Genomic DNA, 17,525 nt, shown 5'->3' with positions numbered 1-17,525 from the left:
TGAGAACCCTGCGGAAAACTGATGTGGAGGATATTGTTTTGTAATTAGTGGATCTGTTCTTTTACCCCCCTTATATACAAGAGTCACCTGTACTTTTTTCCTAGTTGCTCAGGGCTTTGTGCTGGCTAGGAGGTTCACTATAAATTCAAGTTAAGTAAGGGGCCAGTGCTGTAAAATTGATTTGGGTTCCTGTCTGGATCCAGTGACTTATTTGTTTACAACTCTTTCAGTTGTTTATGTATGCCAGGGATGCTTGTTACTATATTGTCCATATGGGACTCTGTGTGACAGTCAAATGATGATTCTCCCGCGTGAATGATTTCTTAAATATGAACTTTAAAACTTTGGCTTTTGTTTTGCTGTCTGCAACTACCACCCCAGACTAGTCAACAAGGATGGAAGCTGTAGACCTGCATAGTGATTTTACATAGGACCAGAATTTTCTTGGCTTCTTGGCCTGATCTTTTGCTAAGGTACACTGGTGGTAGTTGTAAGCTTTGCACATAGACCTTTCCACAGATGCATAACTCTCTGCTAGTCTTCGCTTTTGTTATTTGTGTGTACTCCTTTGAACCAAGAGTACAACAGTTTTTGCTTGCTCAGCATTTTCTGAATTTCATAGTTAAAATATGGTGGGTCTTTTCTGTCCTTAATACACTTACTAAGCACATACTTGTTCAGAACATGATATACAATCTGCTTAAACTTTGCCCATACTACTACTATGTTCATCATACTGGAACTAAATTATTGCAGTTCGTTGTCTAAGTGAGATGCTAACAGCTGCTTATCTGTTCTTTGTAGCAGGAATGCTGTCGTGCCCTTCTTGACCAATTTATTAACTTTCAAAAACGTAGTCACTTTGATTACATCATGATCCATAATCCCCATCTCTATACTGACACAATCGATAAGGTCTGGCCTGTTTGTAGCTGTAAGGTCTAAGATATTTCCTCTGTGTGTGAGCTGCTAAACTAGCTGCTCAGAACAATTTTTGGAAAACGCTTTCTAAAGTATTTCACAAGACTGTCTGTCTGCACTCTCTGCAATGAATCCATAAATGTCCCAGACTATAATCGGTATGTTAAAGCAACTTCCAACTAGTATTGCATGATTAGGGTTTTACTTTCTACTGACTGTAGACTTTCATGGGATGACTCTAGCTAGACCTGCCACAGCGGAATTGGGTGGCCGGTAAAAACATCCAACAATTAACTTGCTTTCACTGTTATATGCGACCAGATAACTTCACTCTGACACTCAGTTTCAAACTCAACAGAGACAATAGTTTTGTCAACTGCAATGAATGCTTCCCTTCTTATGGCATCTAATCTGTCCTTCCGATAAATGTCCATAACTCACTAAATATATGTCAGAGCTTTCTACTTTGCGTTTTAGCCAGCTGTTGGTCTCAAGAGTAATTTTAGCGTGAGAACTTTCCTGGAGAGCAGTAATTCCAGAAACTTTGTTATGAATATTTCACCAGTTTACTGATATAATCTTGACAGTCAAAGTGTATTTTCTCTAAATGCTGCCTGATGCCCCTATCTGCATATTGACTGGTGAATGTTCATTAGAGTGCCTCAAACTACAGCCTAACCTATGAGAACCCCATGTGCCCTCCACAAGTACTCTGCTCTCAGAGTAGCTGCTTCCTTCATGTAGTGCATTCTGGACCTATCATGAGGAGTCCTACAATTCCGCATCTGGTAATGCACATTTATAAATCTCCAGCAAAGATCATCAGAGTGTTGACAAAGCCCTCGGTCGAGACCCTTCACTCAGCTCCAAAACAAATGATCCTGATCAACTCTGGGAACAATGCTGCCAATTGCACCCTATGCATGAGGCCAGCAGCTTTCACCCCCACCACCAGCCACCTACATGAACTGAGGATAGCCTCAGAAGCCATGCAACAGGTGCCATTGGTGCTGACATGAGCCATATCTTGCAGACAACTCCACTCTGCACTTACAATGGCTGCAGGTAAGGCTGCCTCCACATTTAAGATGAGGCCCCCCAGCAGACATATGAAGCACACATTGGCTTTCTTTTCAGCTGTGAACGCTATCCTCCTAATGTGTCCATACCATGCCTAATGTTGGAGCTCCTGATATCTAGCAAGCTCCTGCCCATGTGTCTGCTTGGACCTTACTGAAGGAGTAGCCACCTATTTACTCACAGGGCAAATTGACAAGGCCAAATGGCTAGCCTCCCATTGACCCTTCGTCTCAAGTGATATCAACACCACTCACACCTTCACTCACCCTGCTGTGAAGGGGGATCCACCATGTTGGGTACAATAGGAAGTGCTTCAGCAGCAGAGCCCATGTGTGAAACAGGTGACACCAGAGGTGTCCCATGCAACATGTCACATTATCTGCCACCACTACATCCTGAGAGAGCGGCCTGAAGGCAGGTGGCTGTAGCCAAAACCACATTCATCTGTCCGTGAACTGTGGCCAGATCCTCCTGCGTCTGCATACAGCAAGCACACCTGCTATCCATCCTAGAAAAACTAACTGAAGGAGTAAACTATAAAACTGAAATTTCCCTTGATAGGCAACTGTTCCCTCCTGATGTGTCACCAGGGGATGCTGATACCTTAATGAACTGTGTAGTTGGCTGTTCAGAAAAAAATGATAACTGAGCTACACAAATGATCAGTTGATTAAATTATTATCTGAGTGTAATGTTGCAGAGTGACAATAAATGGAATGAGCTCATAAGGTCATTTATAGGAAAAGTGAACAGTCAACTGCAGTATATTGGGTGAATTCTGTGAAAGTGTAGATCATTTTTAAAGGAGACCATGAGTAGCACACTTTAGAACACTTGTGGGGGCCCATTCGTGAGTTCTGGTTGAATATTTGGAATAACCATTAGGTTGGATTGAAGAAAAACATCAAAGCTATTCTGAGACGTGCTGCTAGATTTGTTACTGGTACGTTTGAGCAATACATGAGTGTTACAGAAATGCTCCACGAACTCATATGGGAATCCCTAGAGGGAAGGTTATGTTCTTTCAGCGAAACACTATTGAGAAAGTTTAGAGAACTGGCATTTTAAACAGGTTGCAGAACAATCCTACCACCACCAACATAAATCTTGTGAAGGATCTTGAAGACAAGGTAAGAGAAATCAGGGCTCATATGGAAATATATACACACTTCTGTTTTCCTTGGTCCAATTGCAAGTGGAACGGGAAAAAGGAATGACTGGCAGTGGTGCATGGTACCCTCTGCCATGCGCTGTATAGTGCCTTGCAGAGTATGTATATGCATGTAGATGTAACCTTCCTCTTTTGTAAATGAACTTGTGTTATTTGTGTAATGATTTTAACATTTATCGAATTCTGGATTCTGCCTTAACTATTTTCCACCACTGCAGACAGGAGAATCTGTTGAATGTGGTACACTGCACTTGAGAGTTATAATTTGAGAAAATTAAGTGTTGTAAACTCAGAAGTGGGATACACCATGCTGAACTAAATTTCCATCTGATTTGTCCTATAAACGAAAGAGAATAATTTGTACATAAATTTTTGCACAATTCGAAAAAAATATAATGAAATTGAACATGTGAATCAAAGCAGTTAACGCTTTTCATGCTACTAGATAATTAAAGATTTTGAATTATTAGGGACTGTGTGAACTCATACATTTTATATAACATTTTGGATAAAATTGTTTAAATACTTGGAAGTAAGTTTCCAACATACAGAGCATGTAATAGAGAATGCAGTATGGTTTAAAAAGAGTTATTCTTTTCTGTGTGGTTTTGTTTTTATCTTCCTTTCACAAGCATTGTAATGCATATTTAATAACTAGATTCAAAATATAAATCTCAGAAATGGGTCTCTTCTCTCCCATACCAAATTGTTCTACAGTGTTCCAATGTCCTTTTTGTAAATTAAATTTTACTTGTTTCCTCACAGAAAGAAATAAACTTTTTGTTCTTTTTTTTAAAGATATTTGCGAAGAAAGGGGAGTTTGAATTGGCAAAGCAATATTGTAGAGACAACCCAGCACATTTGGACCAAGTACTTGTAAAGGAAGCTGAAATGTACTTCAATAAAAAAGAGTGAGTACCTTTTTGAAAGCTCCTTTGGTTATGGATTTTTACATATATCAACACAAATTATTCTGCTACAGTGGTTGTTACATTTCTGCTTTTGTTCTGACATTTCTTTTGGTGAAGTAAAGAGAGTTATTAAGTGGCTAAATAATTTCTTCACAAAAGACACTTGGACTGGGATGTGGAAATTTTGGAAGTACACATTACTTAACATATTCATTTGTTGATCCATCAATTCAGAATAGTGTTCTGTAAATCCCAACATGAAGCTGAACATTCAGGGATTGGCAGTGATTCTAGATTTACAGTAACAAAGGGAAGAAGCTGTTAGGAACTCGAAGTTGTTTGAAACTGTACTGCCAATTAACTTTTATTAAAATGCCCTTGTATCCAAGTACCTTGGCAGCAAAGAAGAAAATTGACCAGATCTTGTGTGCCACTCACCAGGAGAAGTAAACAGGAAAAGTATATTATTTAACCTCTCCTGTTCAGTGGCAGATATATGCTAACTGTGAAACTCTTCCACCTGCAAGCCTTGGGGCATAGTGATCCTGTCTGAGAAATGCACTTAACCCGAAACCTCTAGACTCAAATAAGTCTCTTCCATTCCTATCTTCTCACCCATCTTCTACATGCTACCTAAGATCCGTAAACCACATCATTGTACCTCGTTGCTGTGCTTCAATGTAGAGAATCTTGGCTCATCTTGAACAACACTTCCGACCACAATCCTCAACCTACCTACCTATTATTCAAGAATGTGATCCAATTCATTCATCACCATTCAACCATTCCCATCCCATTATCATCTTGATCTACACTTGTTATTGTGGAGCCAACCTCCCTACACAGTATCATCCTCTATGTTCCTGGCCTTCCCATCACTGAGCACCATTTTTTTCAGTGTTATGATGACCCCAATCCCACCATGTCATTACTTACATAACTGACTAATAATATTCTTACCGATAAGTACTTCTTTATCCGGGGAAGATGTACAAGAAAACTGTTGTACAATCATGTGCACTCACATGGCACCCTTGTTTGCCATTTAGTTTATGGGCCATCTAGAGATAACCTTTGTAACCATGTGTGTGTTTCAGTTTCATTCATATTTGTCTTTATGGTCTATAACCATGCGGAAAACACTCTGTCTTCAAATCTCCATGGCCTCAACACTTTCTCTCCCAGCCACATCACCATCGGCCACTCAGCTCAGTGTGCCACCTTCCAGGATGTTGAGCTTCACATCTCTGATGGCTCCATAAAAACCTCTGGCTGTATCAGCTCCACCAACCATCAACAGTACCTCACTTTTATAGCTGTCGTCCTTTCCAAGCTAAAAAGTATCTTCCATACAATCTATCCTCCCATGGATGTCATATGTACAATGACGAACAGTCCCTTGCTCACTATACTGAAGATCTTACTAAGGCTTGACATTCAGGCACTATCTTCATAGTGTAAAACTGCAAACGCATCTCCTGTGTCATATTACCATGTGACCTTAATTATCCAACCAGCCCAATGAAATGGCTGAACCTTTGCACTTCTTCATTCCCCAATGTCACCTCAAGCCGTAACAACTTAACCACATCCTTTGCCAATTCTTTGGCAACCTTTCATTGTGTCATTAAATGATGAACATCCTTCCCATAAACTTCCTCACCTTTCACGATGGTGAGTATGGGGGAGGGGTAGGGGGGGGGGGGAATTTGCTGAGCACCAAAGTTACAAAATATACTAGTCCAGCCTTTTGCCACACGTACTCCCAAACTCTTGGTACATGGGTTATACCACTTTGGGAGACCCAAGTACAAGATCTGTCTTATCCACCTTCTGTCTTATCCACTCTTCATTTTCTCAAATTGTGCCCTCATGTTCTGATTCTCTGAGTGCCCTTCACTCTCTACAACTTTTGTACCCAGCAGATATGGTAGTCCAGAATATCCAGGATGCCCTCCTGCAACTACAACATCTGGGGAAGGCGGTGTCTTTCTGCTGGGTACCAGGGCACAAGGTTATTCTAGGGAACAAAAGGGAGGAGCAAGCAGCCAAGGTTGCATGTGTGTCTTGATCCGAAGTTATTTCAGTGTGCCATACCTCAGCATACTATAGCCTCGCTGTTGAGATCCAGAGTGATTCATTAGTGAGATGACAGATAATAAGCTCGTGTAGTAAAGCCTACAGTGCAGCCATGGTGTACCTCCTTCCAGCCACATCAAGGGGATGAAGTCCTTCTTACTTGTCTTCACATAGTCCACATCCCTATGACACACAACTGCTTGGTCCAGCGAGGGGACCCTCCAATGTGTGGTGCTTGTGACTATTTAATCTGGTGTTCTTTTGGCTAATTTTTTGTTTATGGTGATTTTAAAAGCTTGATGTGCTTACTTGGCTTCTTTCTTGTTAAGTTCTAGCAGTAGATTTTGTGATGAAGCATACATCAGTGTGCTGGCTGGGGTGGCCTAGCTGTTCTAGGCACTACAGTCTGGAACCGCGCGACCGCTACGGTCGCAGGTTCGAATCCTGCCTCGGGCATGGATGTGTGTGATCTCCTTAGGTTAGTTAGGTTTAAGTAGTTCTAAGTTCTAGGGGACTGATGACGTCAGAAGTTAAGTCCTGTAGTGCTCAGATCCATTTGAACCATACATCAGTGTATCTCAGGGACATGGAAGAAGACAAAGTTATCCAGGATTCAGGTTAAATACAGTTTACTTTTTCATGTACTAAACATTGTTGATTTACTTCTCTGATAGAAATCAATCACAGATAAAAAATGTCTTTCATTTTGGGTGTAGCAAACTGGAATATATTTTGGTTATATTTTAAAAATACTTTTTCATAACAAAAATGATTTCAATGCTTGCTTTCTACAGCAACCAGAGATGCTAGGCTAATAGTTAATATTCGCCGATTATTGAACAATGGTCTATCACTTAGTGTCATGTTCACTATGTTAAAATTTCAGGAAATGAATATCAAGTATTATCATTGCAGTGCTGTTCATAATCTATATTCTTTGTCTGTTAATTATTTCGGTCTCTTTAACTATCTCGAAAAATAAGACTTTCTATTTCTTTAACTGATTTGTCACACATGGGAAAGACTCATCTTTGGAATCAATGCTGACCACACGGTGAATCCATTTTTTGGAATAAATTGGGTAAAACATTATTTTAGTAATACTGATATATTGTTTCAACTTCCAGTTTACAATTACACATCATGTCAAAGTGATTAGTGGTAATGGAAAAGACTCTTACAGAACAGATCTAAACATAGTGAGAGTGAGACACTATTGTCCCTATTACTTTATACAAGCAAATGAATTCTAATCTAGAGAATTCTTACTGCATTACTCTCTTAGAATTATATTGCATTCCTTTTTTATAACTAATACTTAATACTATGGCTAAACTAATTAAAGTTTATTTTTTATTAAAATTGTGGCTTAAGGGCACCAAAGCATGGCTACAAAGCCTACAGATAATGGTGTGCCACATGTTACTGGTCTGTGTTTACTTTGTGATCAGTGGGTCACGGCAGGTTTGCCAATGGGTCTGCCCTCTATTTAAGACAACATTTAGATGAGTGTGGTCAGAGTTTTAAAGTTTTGTCAATTGTTCAACATTTTTACCGAGATTTTAGGGAGATGGATTTAATGTGTTAACAGAGTGACTGTCTCACCCATGTTTTTTGTAAGTGACATTTGACATTTCCCTGTGCCTTTATTTTAGCTCCTCTGTTTTACTTGTGTTTTAATCTCCTGTATAGTACCTTCTACTCTTTCTCTTCTTTCGTAGCATGTACGATAACGTTCTCGTAATTTTATCCACATTCGTTTCTTTTGATGTGTGTAAGGGCACTGATATCTCTCTCTCTCTCTCTCTCTCTCTCTCTCTCTCTCTCTCTCTCTCACACACACACACACACACACACACACACACACACACACACACACACACACACACACTATTTCAGTCCTCTCACAGGTATGTCCTACCCCATCTACAGCAGGGCCAACTGTGAAAGCAGCAGCGAGGTCTATCAACTCAGCTGCAATCACTGTGGAGCATTCTGTGTGGCACTTATATGCTGTCTGACCTCTGCCAAGCTGTGGGCAGTAGACAGCTGGACCACTCAATTGCTGAGTGTGCCACCCAACTCGGTATGCTCTACTTCAATGACTGTGTTATGGCCTGTGCCATCTAGATTCTTCCCACGAACACCAGTTTCTCTAAATTGCTCAGATAGGAACTCTCTCTGCAAGATATCCTTTGTTTCCATAACCTCCCTAGCCTCAACCTTCTCTAGTCCTTGCCCTCCACCTGCTTCTATCCCCTTCCCTGTTGCCAATCCAGTCTTACACGTGCCTCGGACCCCTCCTCCCCCCCCCCCCCCCCCCCCCTGCCCCCCTCCAGTGCACCTGCACTATTACCCTTTCTCCACTATTACCCTTTCACTTCCTTTCACTGCAGCCTCCCGATGCTGCCGCCGGCAGCCCGCTGTAGTGTCCCTGTCACATCCCTACGCACTGCCACATGCAGCTTACAGCATCTTTCTCTGTCCATACCCTGCTATGTCTCCCTCTCTGTCTCACACCTCTTCTGTAGTGCCACTACTCAGTCCATCTGAGATTACTACTCACCGTAGTTGAGCCTCAGCACCTGGAGTCAACAGTGACTGGCTGTGTGTGTGTGGTGTGTGTGTGTGTGTGTGTGTGTGTGTGTGAGTGAGTGAGTGAGGGGGGGGGGGGGCGTCTAAGAGAGGTGGATGTGTTGGCAACACTATACAGTTCATCCCCTGAAGGTAAGTACTGAACAACAATTTGGTCCCACAATTTAATAGTTTTTTATTGATTTTTTCTTTAATACAATTAATATAATATAATACCTGAAAAGAAAGTGAAGTACCTAGAAAACATGGTCAGATACCAGTGTAGCTTCGTACACATTCACACCATCAGTAGGTATGTAAACATTTACACATCATCAGCAGGTATGCAAATTATTAGAGTTGCAATTCTCTATGATAGGAAGAACAGCTACCAGACTGTATTAGTGTTATTGTATAGTGCTGTTACCAGGTGTGGTAGGGTATTAATAGTATCAGATATTGAGGGAGCTCTCTGAAAGACATTAAGATGCTGCTTATTTATGTGAAGTGGTTTTATCAGCACTTGATAGAGTTTGAAAGGGGCCTCATTTTGGGTCTTCATGGGCTGGTCGAATCGTACAATATCCAGATTTGTGGTTGTGGTGTTGTCTGTAGAGCGAAGTGCAAAAGCAAGGTAAGCACCTTGCACTGAAATCATGGAAGAGTATATTCCACATAGAATGATGTGTCCGGTAGATACAAGACTGGGAGGGCACTCTACATCTACATCTACATCTACATTGATACTCCGCAAGCCACCCAACGGTGTGTGGCGGAGGGCACTTTACGTGCCACTGTCATTACCTCCCTTTCCTGTTCCAGTCGCGTATGGTTCGCGGGAAGAACGACTGTCTGAAAGCCTCCGTGCGCGCTCTAATCTCTCTAATTTTACATTCGTGATCTCCTCGGGAGGTATAAGTAGGGGGAAGCAATATATTCGATACCTCATCCAGAAACGCACCCTCTCGAAACCTGGCGAGCAAGCTACACCGCGATGCAGAGCGCCTCTCTTGCAGAGTCTGCCACTTGAGTTTATTAAACATCTCCGTAACGCTATCACGGTTACCAAATAACCCTGTGACGAAACGCGCCGCTCTTCTTTGGATCTTCTCTATCTCCTCCGTCAGACCGATCTGGTACGGATCCCACACTGATGAGCAATACTCAAGTATAGGTCGAATGAGTGTTTTGTAAGCCACCTCCTTTGTTGATGGACTACATTTTCTAAGCACTCTCCCAATGAATCTCAACCTGGCACCCGCCTTACCAACAATTAATTTTATATGATCATTCCACTTCAAATCGTTCCGCACGCATACTCCCAGATATTTTACAGAAGTAACTGCTACCAGTGTTTGTTCCGCTATCATATAATCATACAATAAAGGATCCTTCTTTCTATGTATTCGCAATACATTACATTTGTCTATGTTAAGGGTCAGTTGCCACTCCCTGCACCAAGTGCCTATCCGCTGCAGATCTTCCTGCATTTCGCTACAATTTTCTAATGCTGCAACTTCTCTGTATACTACAGCATCATCCGCGAAAAGCCGCATGGAACTTCCAACACTATCTACTAGGTCATTTATATATATTGTGAAAAGCAATGGTCCCATAACACTCCCCTGTGGCACGCCAGAGGTTACTTTAACGTCTGTAGACGTCTCTCCATTGATAACAACATGCTGTGTTCTGTTTGCTAAAAACTCTTCAATCCAGCCACACAGCTGGTCTGATATTCCGTAGGCTCTTACTTTGTTTATCAGGCGACAGTGCAGAACTGTATCGAATGCCTTCCGGAAGTCAAGAAAAATAGCATCTACCTGGGAGCCTGTATCTAATATTTTCTGGGTCTCATGAACAAATAAAGCGAGTTGGGTCTCACACGATCGCTGTTTCCGGAATCCATGTTGATTCCTACATAGTAGATTCTGGGTTTCCAGAAATGACATGATACGCGAGCAAAAAACATGTTCTAAAATTCTACAAGAGATCGACGTCAGAGATATAGGTCTATAGTTTTGCGCATCTGCTCGACGACCCTTCTTGAAGACTGGGACTACCTGTGCTCTTTTCCAATCATTTGGAACCCTCCGTTCCTCTAGAGACTTGCGGTACACGGCTGTTAGAAGGGGGACAAGTTCTTTCACGTACTCTGTGTATAATCGAATTGGTATCCCATCAGGTCCAGTGGACTTTCCTCTATTGAGTGATTCCAGTTGCTTTTCTATTCCTTGGACACTTATTTCGATGTCAGCCATTTTTTCGTTTGTGCAAGGATTTAGAGAAGGAACTGCAGTGCGGTCTTCCTCTGTGAAACAGCTTTGGAAAAAGGTGTTTAGTATTTCAGCTTTACGCGTGTCATCCTCTGTTTCAATGCCATCATCATCCCGTAGTGTCTGGATATGCTGTTTCGAGCCACTTACTGATTTAACGTAAGACCAGAACTTCCTAGGATTTTCTGTCAAATCGGTACATAGAATTTTACTTTCGAATTCAATGAACGCTTCACGCATAGCCCTCCTTACGCTAACTTTGACATCGTTTAGCTTCTGTTTGTCTGAGAGGTTTTGGCTGCGTTTAAACTTGGAGTGGAGCTCTCTTTGCTTTCGCAGTAGTTTCCTAACTTTGTTGTTGTACCACGGTGGGTTTTTCCCGTCCCTCACAGTTTTACTCGGCACGTACCTGTCTAAAACGCATTTTACGATTGCCTTGAACTTTTTCCATAAACACTCAACATTGTCAGTGTCGGAACAGAAATTTTCGTTTTGATCTGTTAGGTAGTCTGAAATCTGCCTTCTATTACTCTTGCTAATCAGATAAACCTTCCTCCCTTTTTTTATATTCCTATTAACTTCCATATTCAGGGATGCTGCAACGGCCTTATGATCACTGATTCCCTGTTCTGTACATACAGAGTCGAAAAGTTCGGGTCTGTTTGTTATCAGTAGGTCCAAGATGTTATCTCCATGAGTCGGTTCTCTGTTTAATTGCTCGAGGTAATTTTCGGATAGTGCACTCAGTATAATGTCACTCGATGCTCTGTCCCTACCACCCGTCCTAAACATCTGAGTGTCCCAGTCTATATCTGGTAAATTGAAATCTCCACCTAAGACTATAACATGCTGAGAAAATTTATGTGAAATGTATTCCAAATTTTCTCTCAGTTGTTCTGCCACTAATGCTGCTGAGTCGGGAGGTCGGTAAAAGGAGCCAATTATTAACCTAGTTCGGTTGTTTAGTGTAACCTCCACCCATAATAATTCACAGGAACTATCCACTTCTACTTCACTACAGGATAAACTACTACTAACAGCGACGAACACTCCACCACCGGTTGCATGCAATCTATCCTTTCTAAACACCGTCTGTACCTTTGTAAAAATTTCGGCAGAATTTATCTCTGGCTTAAGCCAGCTTTCTGTACCTATAACGATTTCAGCTTCGGTGCTTTCTATCAGCGCTTGAAGTTCCGGTACTTTACCAACGCAGCTTCGACAGTTGACAATTACAATACCGATTGCTGCTTGGTCCCCGCATGTCCTGACTTTGCCCCGCACTCGTTGAGGCTGTTGCCCTTTCTGTACTTGCCCAAGGCCATCTAACCTAAAAAACCGCCCAGCCCATGCCACACAACCCCTGCTACCCGTGCAGCCGCTTGTTGCGTGTAGTGGACTCCTGACCTATCCAGCGGAACCCGAAACCCCACCACCCTATGGCGCAAGTTGAGGAATCTGTAGCCCACACGGTCGCAGAACCGTCTCAGCCTCTGATTCAGACCCTCCACTCGGCTCTGTACCAAAGGTCTGCAGTCAGTCCTGTCGACGATGCTGCAGATGGTGAGCTCTGCTTTCATCCCGCTAGCGAGACTGGCAGTCTTCACCAAATCAGATAGCCGCCGGAAGCCAGAGAGGATTTCCTCCGATCCATAGCGACACACATCATTGGTGCCGACATGAGCGACCACCTGCAGATGGGTGCACACTGTACCCTTCATGGCATCCGGAAGGACCCTTTCCACATCTGGAATGACTCCCCCCGGTATGCACACGGAGTGCACATTGGTTTTCTTCCCCTCTCTTGCTGCCATTTCCCTAAGGGGCCCCATTACGCGCCTGACGTTGGAGCTCATGGGGAGAGTGGCAGTGTTGGAGGTTGAAGGCAGGTGCTGTAGGGGAAATGCCGAGCACTGGAGGGGAAGTGGTGCCCTAAACTGAAGCTTGCACTCACATTTTTAGTAATATTAAGTGCAGCCCCTCCACGCCCACACTTGCACGGTTACCATTTGAAAAGATCTCCTGTTACCTCTGCTTTGGTTAGTATCTAGAAAGAATTCTGCTGAAAATGCAATAAAAGCAGTAATTTATTTTCACCTTACTTGTGAACCATATGTAACTTTCAGAGAAATGTTATGAGTGATTTTGGGTAATAAAACCTTCATTTATCTTGTTCTCATGTTAAAATTTGCTTTTTTTTGCTAAAACACAACAGTGTTTGAAAAACGTCATGAGAGAATTCTTAAACTGTGGTTTATTAAGTTTCTTAAGTGAGAAACTGAAGAAAAGGAGGGCCAATAGCTTATGAAAAAGCACGTTCAAAAATAAAAGTGTAATGTCTTCACTCATGCTGCTCCAAAACTCACAGCATTTCTGTGGCCCTTGAAAAAGTGTGTAGCTAGTGGAACAGCATGGTAGATAACGAAGTTTTGCATAATAACCATGTGGAAAAATACTCTCCTCTTTGCATGCTATCATTTGCAAAAATCTCAGTTGGATATCTCAAACTATTTATGAAATATGAGAAATGTTGTGGATATTTCATTTTGGCTTTATGGCTGGCAAGTGCACTGCAAATGAATGTGCTACATCAGATCAATTTTCTCAAGATTGGTGACAGATCGAGATCTCCATCCAAGTCTAAAGAAAAATTCAATTACCTAAATTTTGTACACAGCAACTTATTATGTGATGTGCACCAAATGGAAGATCATAGCGACCCCTAGTTTTCATTGCAAACTTTTTAAATTTTACATGGTGCCTTTCTTGAAAGCAGATATCACAAAAACAATGACAATTAATGGAATGAGGGACATGTCATCATGAAGCTGACATATAACACTAAAAGTAACACAAAAATGAAATTTTTGTACCAAATAGTTTCTGTAAAATCCTTTGAGAAAGATTGCAGAGCCAATTGTGTCATCACAGGGCACAGCTGACTGCCAAAAGTGAGCAATCAATATTGGCCTCCTCTTCTGAACAAACAAATGAACTCCCCCAGTGCTTTGTGTGAAAATTGGTCACTGCGGTTTGGCCACTATATTGTGCACAGACTCTACCTTTGCTGCATGCCACACCAATGAGTGAGAAACTGTAATGTAGCCATATCTCCTAGAGCTATGCTACACGATTGCAATGGCTGAGCAAAGGAACACTCATTCCAGTTTGTAGCCAACGATCAAGACTACAACTTCGTCTTAAGTATGCCACCAGTGCGTTAAATGTCATAGACAGAAATTGATGTGGACACTATGTTAGTTATTCTTGCAAAATTGTCTATATCATGTGCTACTTTTAATATTCAGAAACAGTTGTAAATATTCAGAACTTTCCTGTGGAACTGGATTGTACAATGTTAAGTAAATCTTCATACCTATGTTGCAATAAAGTGAACTAATATTTTATGTGTTGTAGTTCCTCTCAATCTCCTCCCAGAGGAAACCAAAGAACTCATCATTGTGCCGGCAAATGTGATTTCATCTGGCAGAACAGTGGGACATCTGCATGTGACGGTGGCCTGATGTTGGACTGTATGGGAATGTGAGGGCAGGTATACTGATCATCAGGGTTCCAGTTGACCACATCTGACCACAAGAGAGGATTGCTGTTTTGTGCATCAAGCACATCATAGCCCCTTCACATCTGTGCCTGCCATGTGAGAACAAGTAATGGGCCCTCCGCAACATTCTGGGTAGTCTCGCTCCAGTAGTCAGAGACTAGGAGCACCTGGATCAGGGAATTACTGTTCCATGCATAGGCTGCCATTAACAACACAAGAAACAGCTGTGTTTGGCGGGGACTGCTGACGAATGACGTCGCATTGTGCTCACCAATGAATTGGATTGCTGCACTAACCCAAATGAACATCATCAGCTAGTATGGTGGCTACCTGGGGAGAAATTCCATTCTTCCAATGTTTTGGAGGGGCTCAGCAGTGTTGCTTTTGGCATCATTGTGTGAGGAGCCATTGGGTATGACTTCAGTTTATGGCTGGTAGTGATTGAGAGAACCCTGATAGCACACTGGTTTGTCACAAACATTCAGCATCCTCTTGTGTTGCCTCTCATCTGACAGTATCTTGGTGCCATTTTTTGACAGGCCGATGCTCGTCAACATGTGGCACATGCCTCTTGTACTGTCCGGATGATACCAACAAGATCCCCAGATCCATCCTTGATAGAACATTTGTGAAATCAGGTCACATGTCAACTCTGTCCTTGTGTCAGTACCCAGGATATCGAGGACCAGTTACAACATATGTGGGCCAACTTTTCTCAGAAGAGAATACAGCAGCTTTATGACACCTTTCCCAAATGGATCATAGCATACATCCAGACCAGAGGGGATGCAACGTAATGTTGACAAGTGGGCTCATACTACCAAGTTCCTTGTAAATCTGACTCAGTTCTGTAATCACTGAAACATCATCACATTCCTTCTCAACCTATGAGTCTTCAATTCATTTCCTCTTCTCCTTGTGGGTGCTTCACCTTTTTTTGCCAGACAGTTTATCTCTTAATAGACATGCCACTTTTGTCACCCATCAGTTTTACACTACACAAAATTTGAAATGTACAGATACTGTTAATAGGAATGACCATTGACAGACTAAAACAAACACACACATACGTACATACACATACACACACACACACACACACACACACACACACACACACACACACACACACACACACATACAATTTAAGGGGAAAATGTTATGAAAATGGTTGGTTACCACTCACCATAGAGCAGAGATGCAGATAGGCACAACAAAAAGACTGTCACAAAATAAGCTTTCAGCCAACAAGGCCTTTGTCAACAAGCTTATTTTGTGACAGTCTTTTTGTTGTGCCTATCTGCAACTCAGCATCTCTGCTGTATGGTGCATAGCAACTATCCATTTCATAATATGGTTACATACCCTCCTGTATTTTCCATTGTTTGGTTAAGGGGAAAATGGATTCACACATTGAAGTTGTGAGTTAATTTGTTCTGTTTATGATTAGAACCCACGGAAGAGAACCAGTGTGTTCTTTGTTTTGTTACTACTTTTTTAAAATTTGGGAAAGTGACATGATAGCACTACCATGATTTTTATATTGTACGAATGAACTTGGTCTTGACATATACATGTTGAAATCTGCTATTTTTCAGATATGAGAAGAGTGCTATCCGTTATGCAGAAACACATTCTTCATTTGAAGAAATTGCTCTGAAATTTCTACAAGCTTGGCAAATTGAAGCATTGAACACATTTCTCAAGAAGGTAAACTTCATTTCATTGTTGCTTACAGCCAGCTAGCTCCTTTCAAATATCTGAAACTCTGTAGTATTTGAATTCAAATATCTGCCTGCTGCAGCCAATAATTTATCAACTTGCATATGAGAGTATGCCCCACGAGTCAGTATCCAACTTCCACATTTCAGTACCCCTTTTTTTGTTCAGCTAAACTTTACTGAGACTTTATTTTAAACTCTGTGGCACTGATACTGATAAGATAAATGATAACATCAGAAATTATGTTGGTAATAGAGATTAAGGTTGTTTTGAGACACATTTTCTCTCTCTGCTGCTAATTGGTATGAGCAATGAATTTCTGTTACACTTTATTTCAGAGTGAGAATTTCTAAAGAAACCTAAATTGCTACTATGCTAACACGTGTGTCCTGTCATGGAGACAGGTATAAAGAAACCTAATTACTATTCTTCACTGAAAGCAGTTGTATTTTCACAGTAAGCCAAGTGTAATATGGCCAGACCTTTCACTCTCATTTGTTAATATATTTTTGCAGCTGTCGGACTGAAGTTCGATGGCTTTACTGAGAGAATGCAGTTTGTTAGGAAACAAACCTCACCTTGTGCCTAATATGTACACACCTCTTGCACCGTTTGAATATTAAAGTTGTTTAGATTAAAAATGGAAAATGTCACTTTGAAATATAATAACAGTACAAGTCAATTTTTTGTTTTATTGCCCTTTTGGCATGTTAAACACTTCCCTAAAAATGCCTAAACTTATCCAGTCGTGTGTTAACTGTTAAGCTTGTTTCACAATCACTCTGCAGTAACTATTGCTACATAGCATTTCCACATTAATTAAACAGATAATCACTGATCATGGAAGCCTTTTCATTTACATTCTACTATCAATATGTTCCTCCACAAAAGTTACTGATTAAAAAGCACAATACTGTTTCAACCATAAATCTCATGCACATTTCTGCGAAACAACAGTGTGTCTCAAACACTTTTCGTGTACAGACCAACATAACAGTTGGAACTCTCATTTATACTTTATAGCAAATTTCCCGTACTGTTTATCTGTGACGCGGCTGCACATGACTGCTCCGTGATGAAGGCTAACAGTGACTCTGTTGCACACACCAAGACAATGCATAGCCACTACTGCTGGGGCATTGTTGACATTATTCAGCAAAGCAATACTCTGTCCAGGGAAAAGTCCTGCTCAGCTTCGAAAATTCCAGAAGACAGCGATAAGTAAAGAA

General features: G+C 41.4%; 1 protein-coding gene across 2 annotated transcripts in view; it reads left to right on the top strand.

The window, feature by feature from the left end:
* Positions 1-17,525, top strand: part of LOC124776225 (vacuolar protein sorting-associated protein 18 homolog) — a 267,952-nt gene that overhangs the window by 55,119 nt on the left and 195,308 nt on the right. For both annotated transcript variants that reach the window (XM_047251081.1, XM_047251082.1), the window contains 2 exons: positions 3,971-4,083; positions 16,173-16,284. In XM_047251081.1, coding sequence (XP_047107037.1) covers positions 3,971-4,083; positions 16,173-16,284 — 225 coding nt within the window. The remainder of the gene's footprint in view (positions 1-3,970; positions 4,084-16,172; positions 16,285-17,525) is intronic.

The sequence above is a fragment of the Schistocerca piceifrons genome, chromosome 2, assembly GCF_021461385.2.
Source record: "Schistocerca piceifrons isolate TAMUIC-IGC-003096 chromosome 2, iqSchPice1.1, whole genome shotgun sequence".
In the NCBI taxonomy this organism is placed as follows: Eukaryota; Metazoa; Arthropoda; class Insecta; order Orthoptera; family Acrididae; genus Schistocerca; species Schistocerca piceifrons.
The sequence above is the reverse complement of the archived record's forward strand: the minus strand, read 5'-3'. Positions and strand labels throughout refer to the sequence as shown.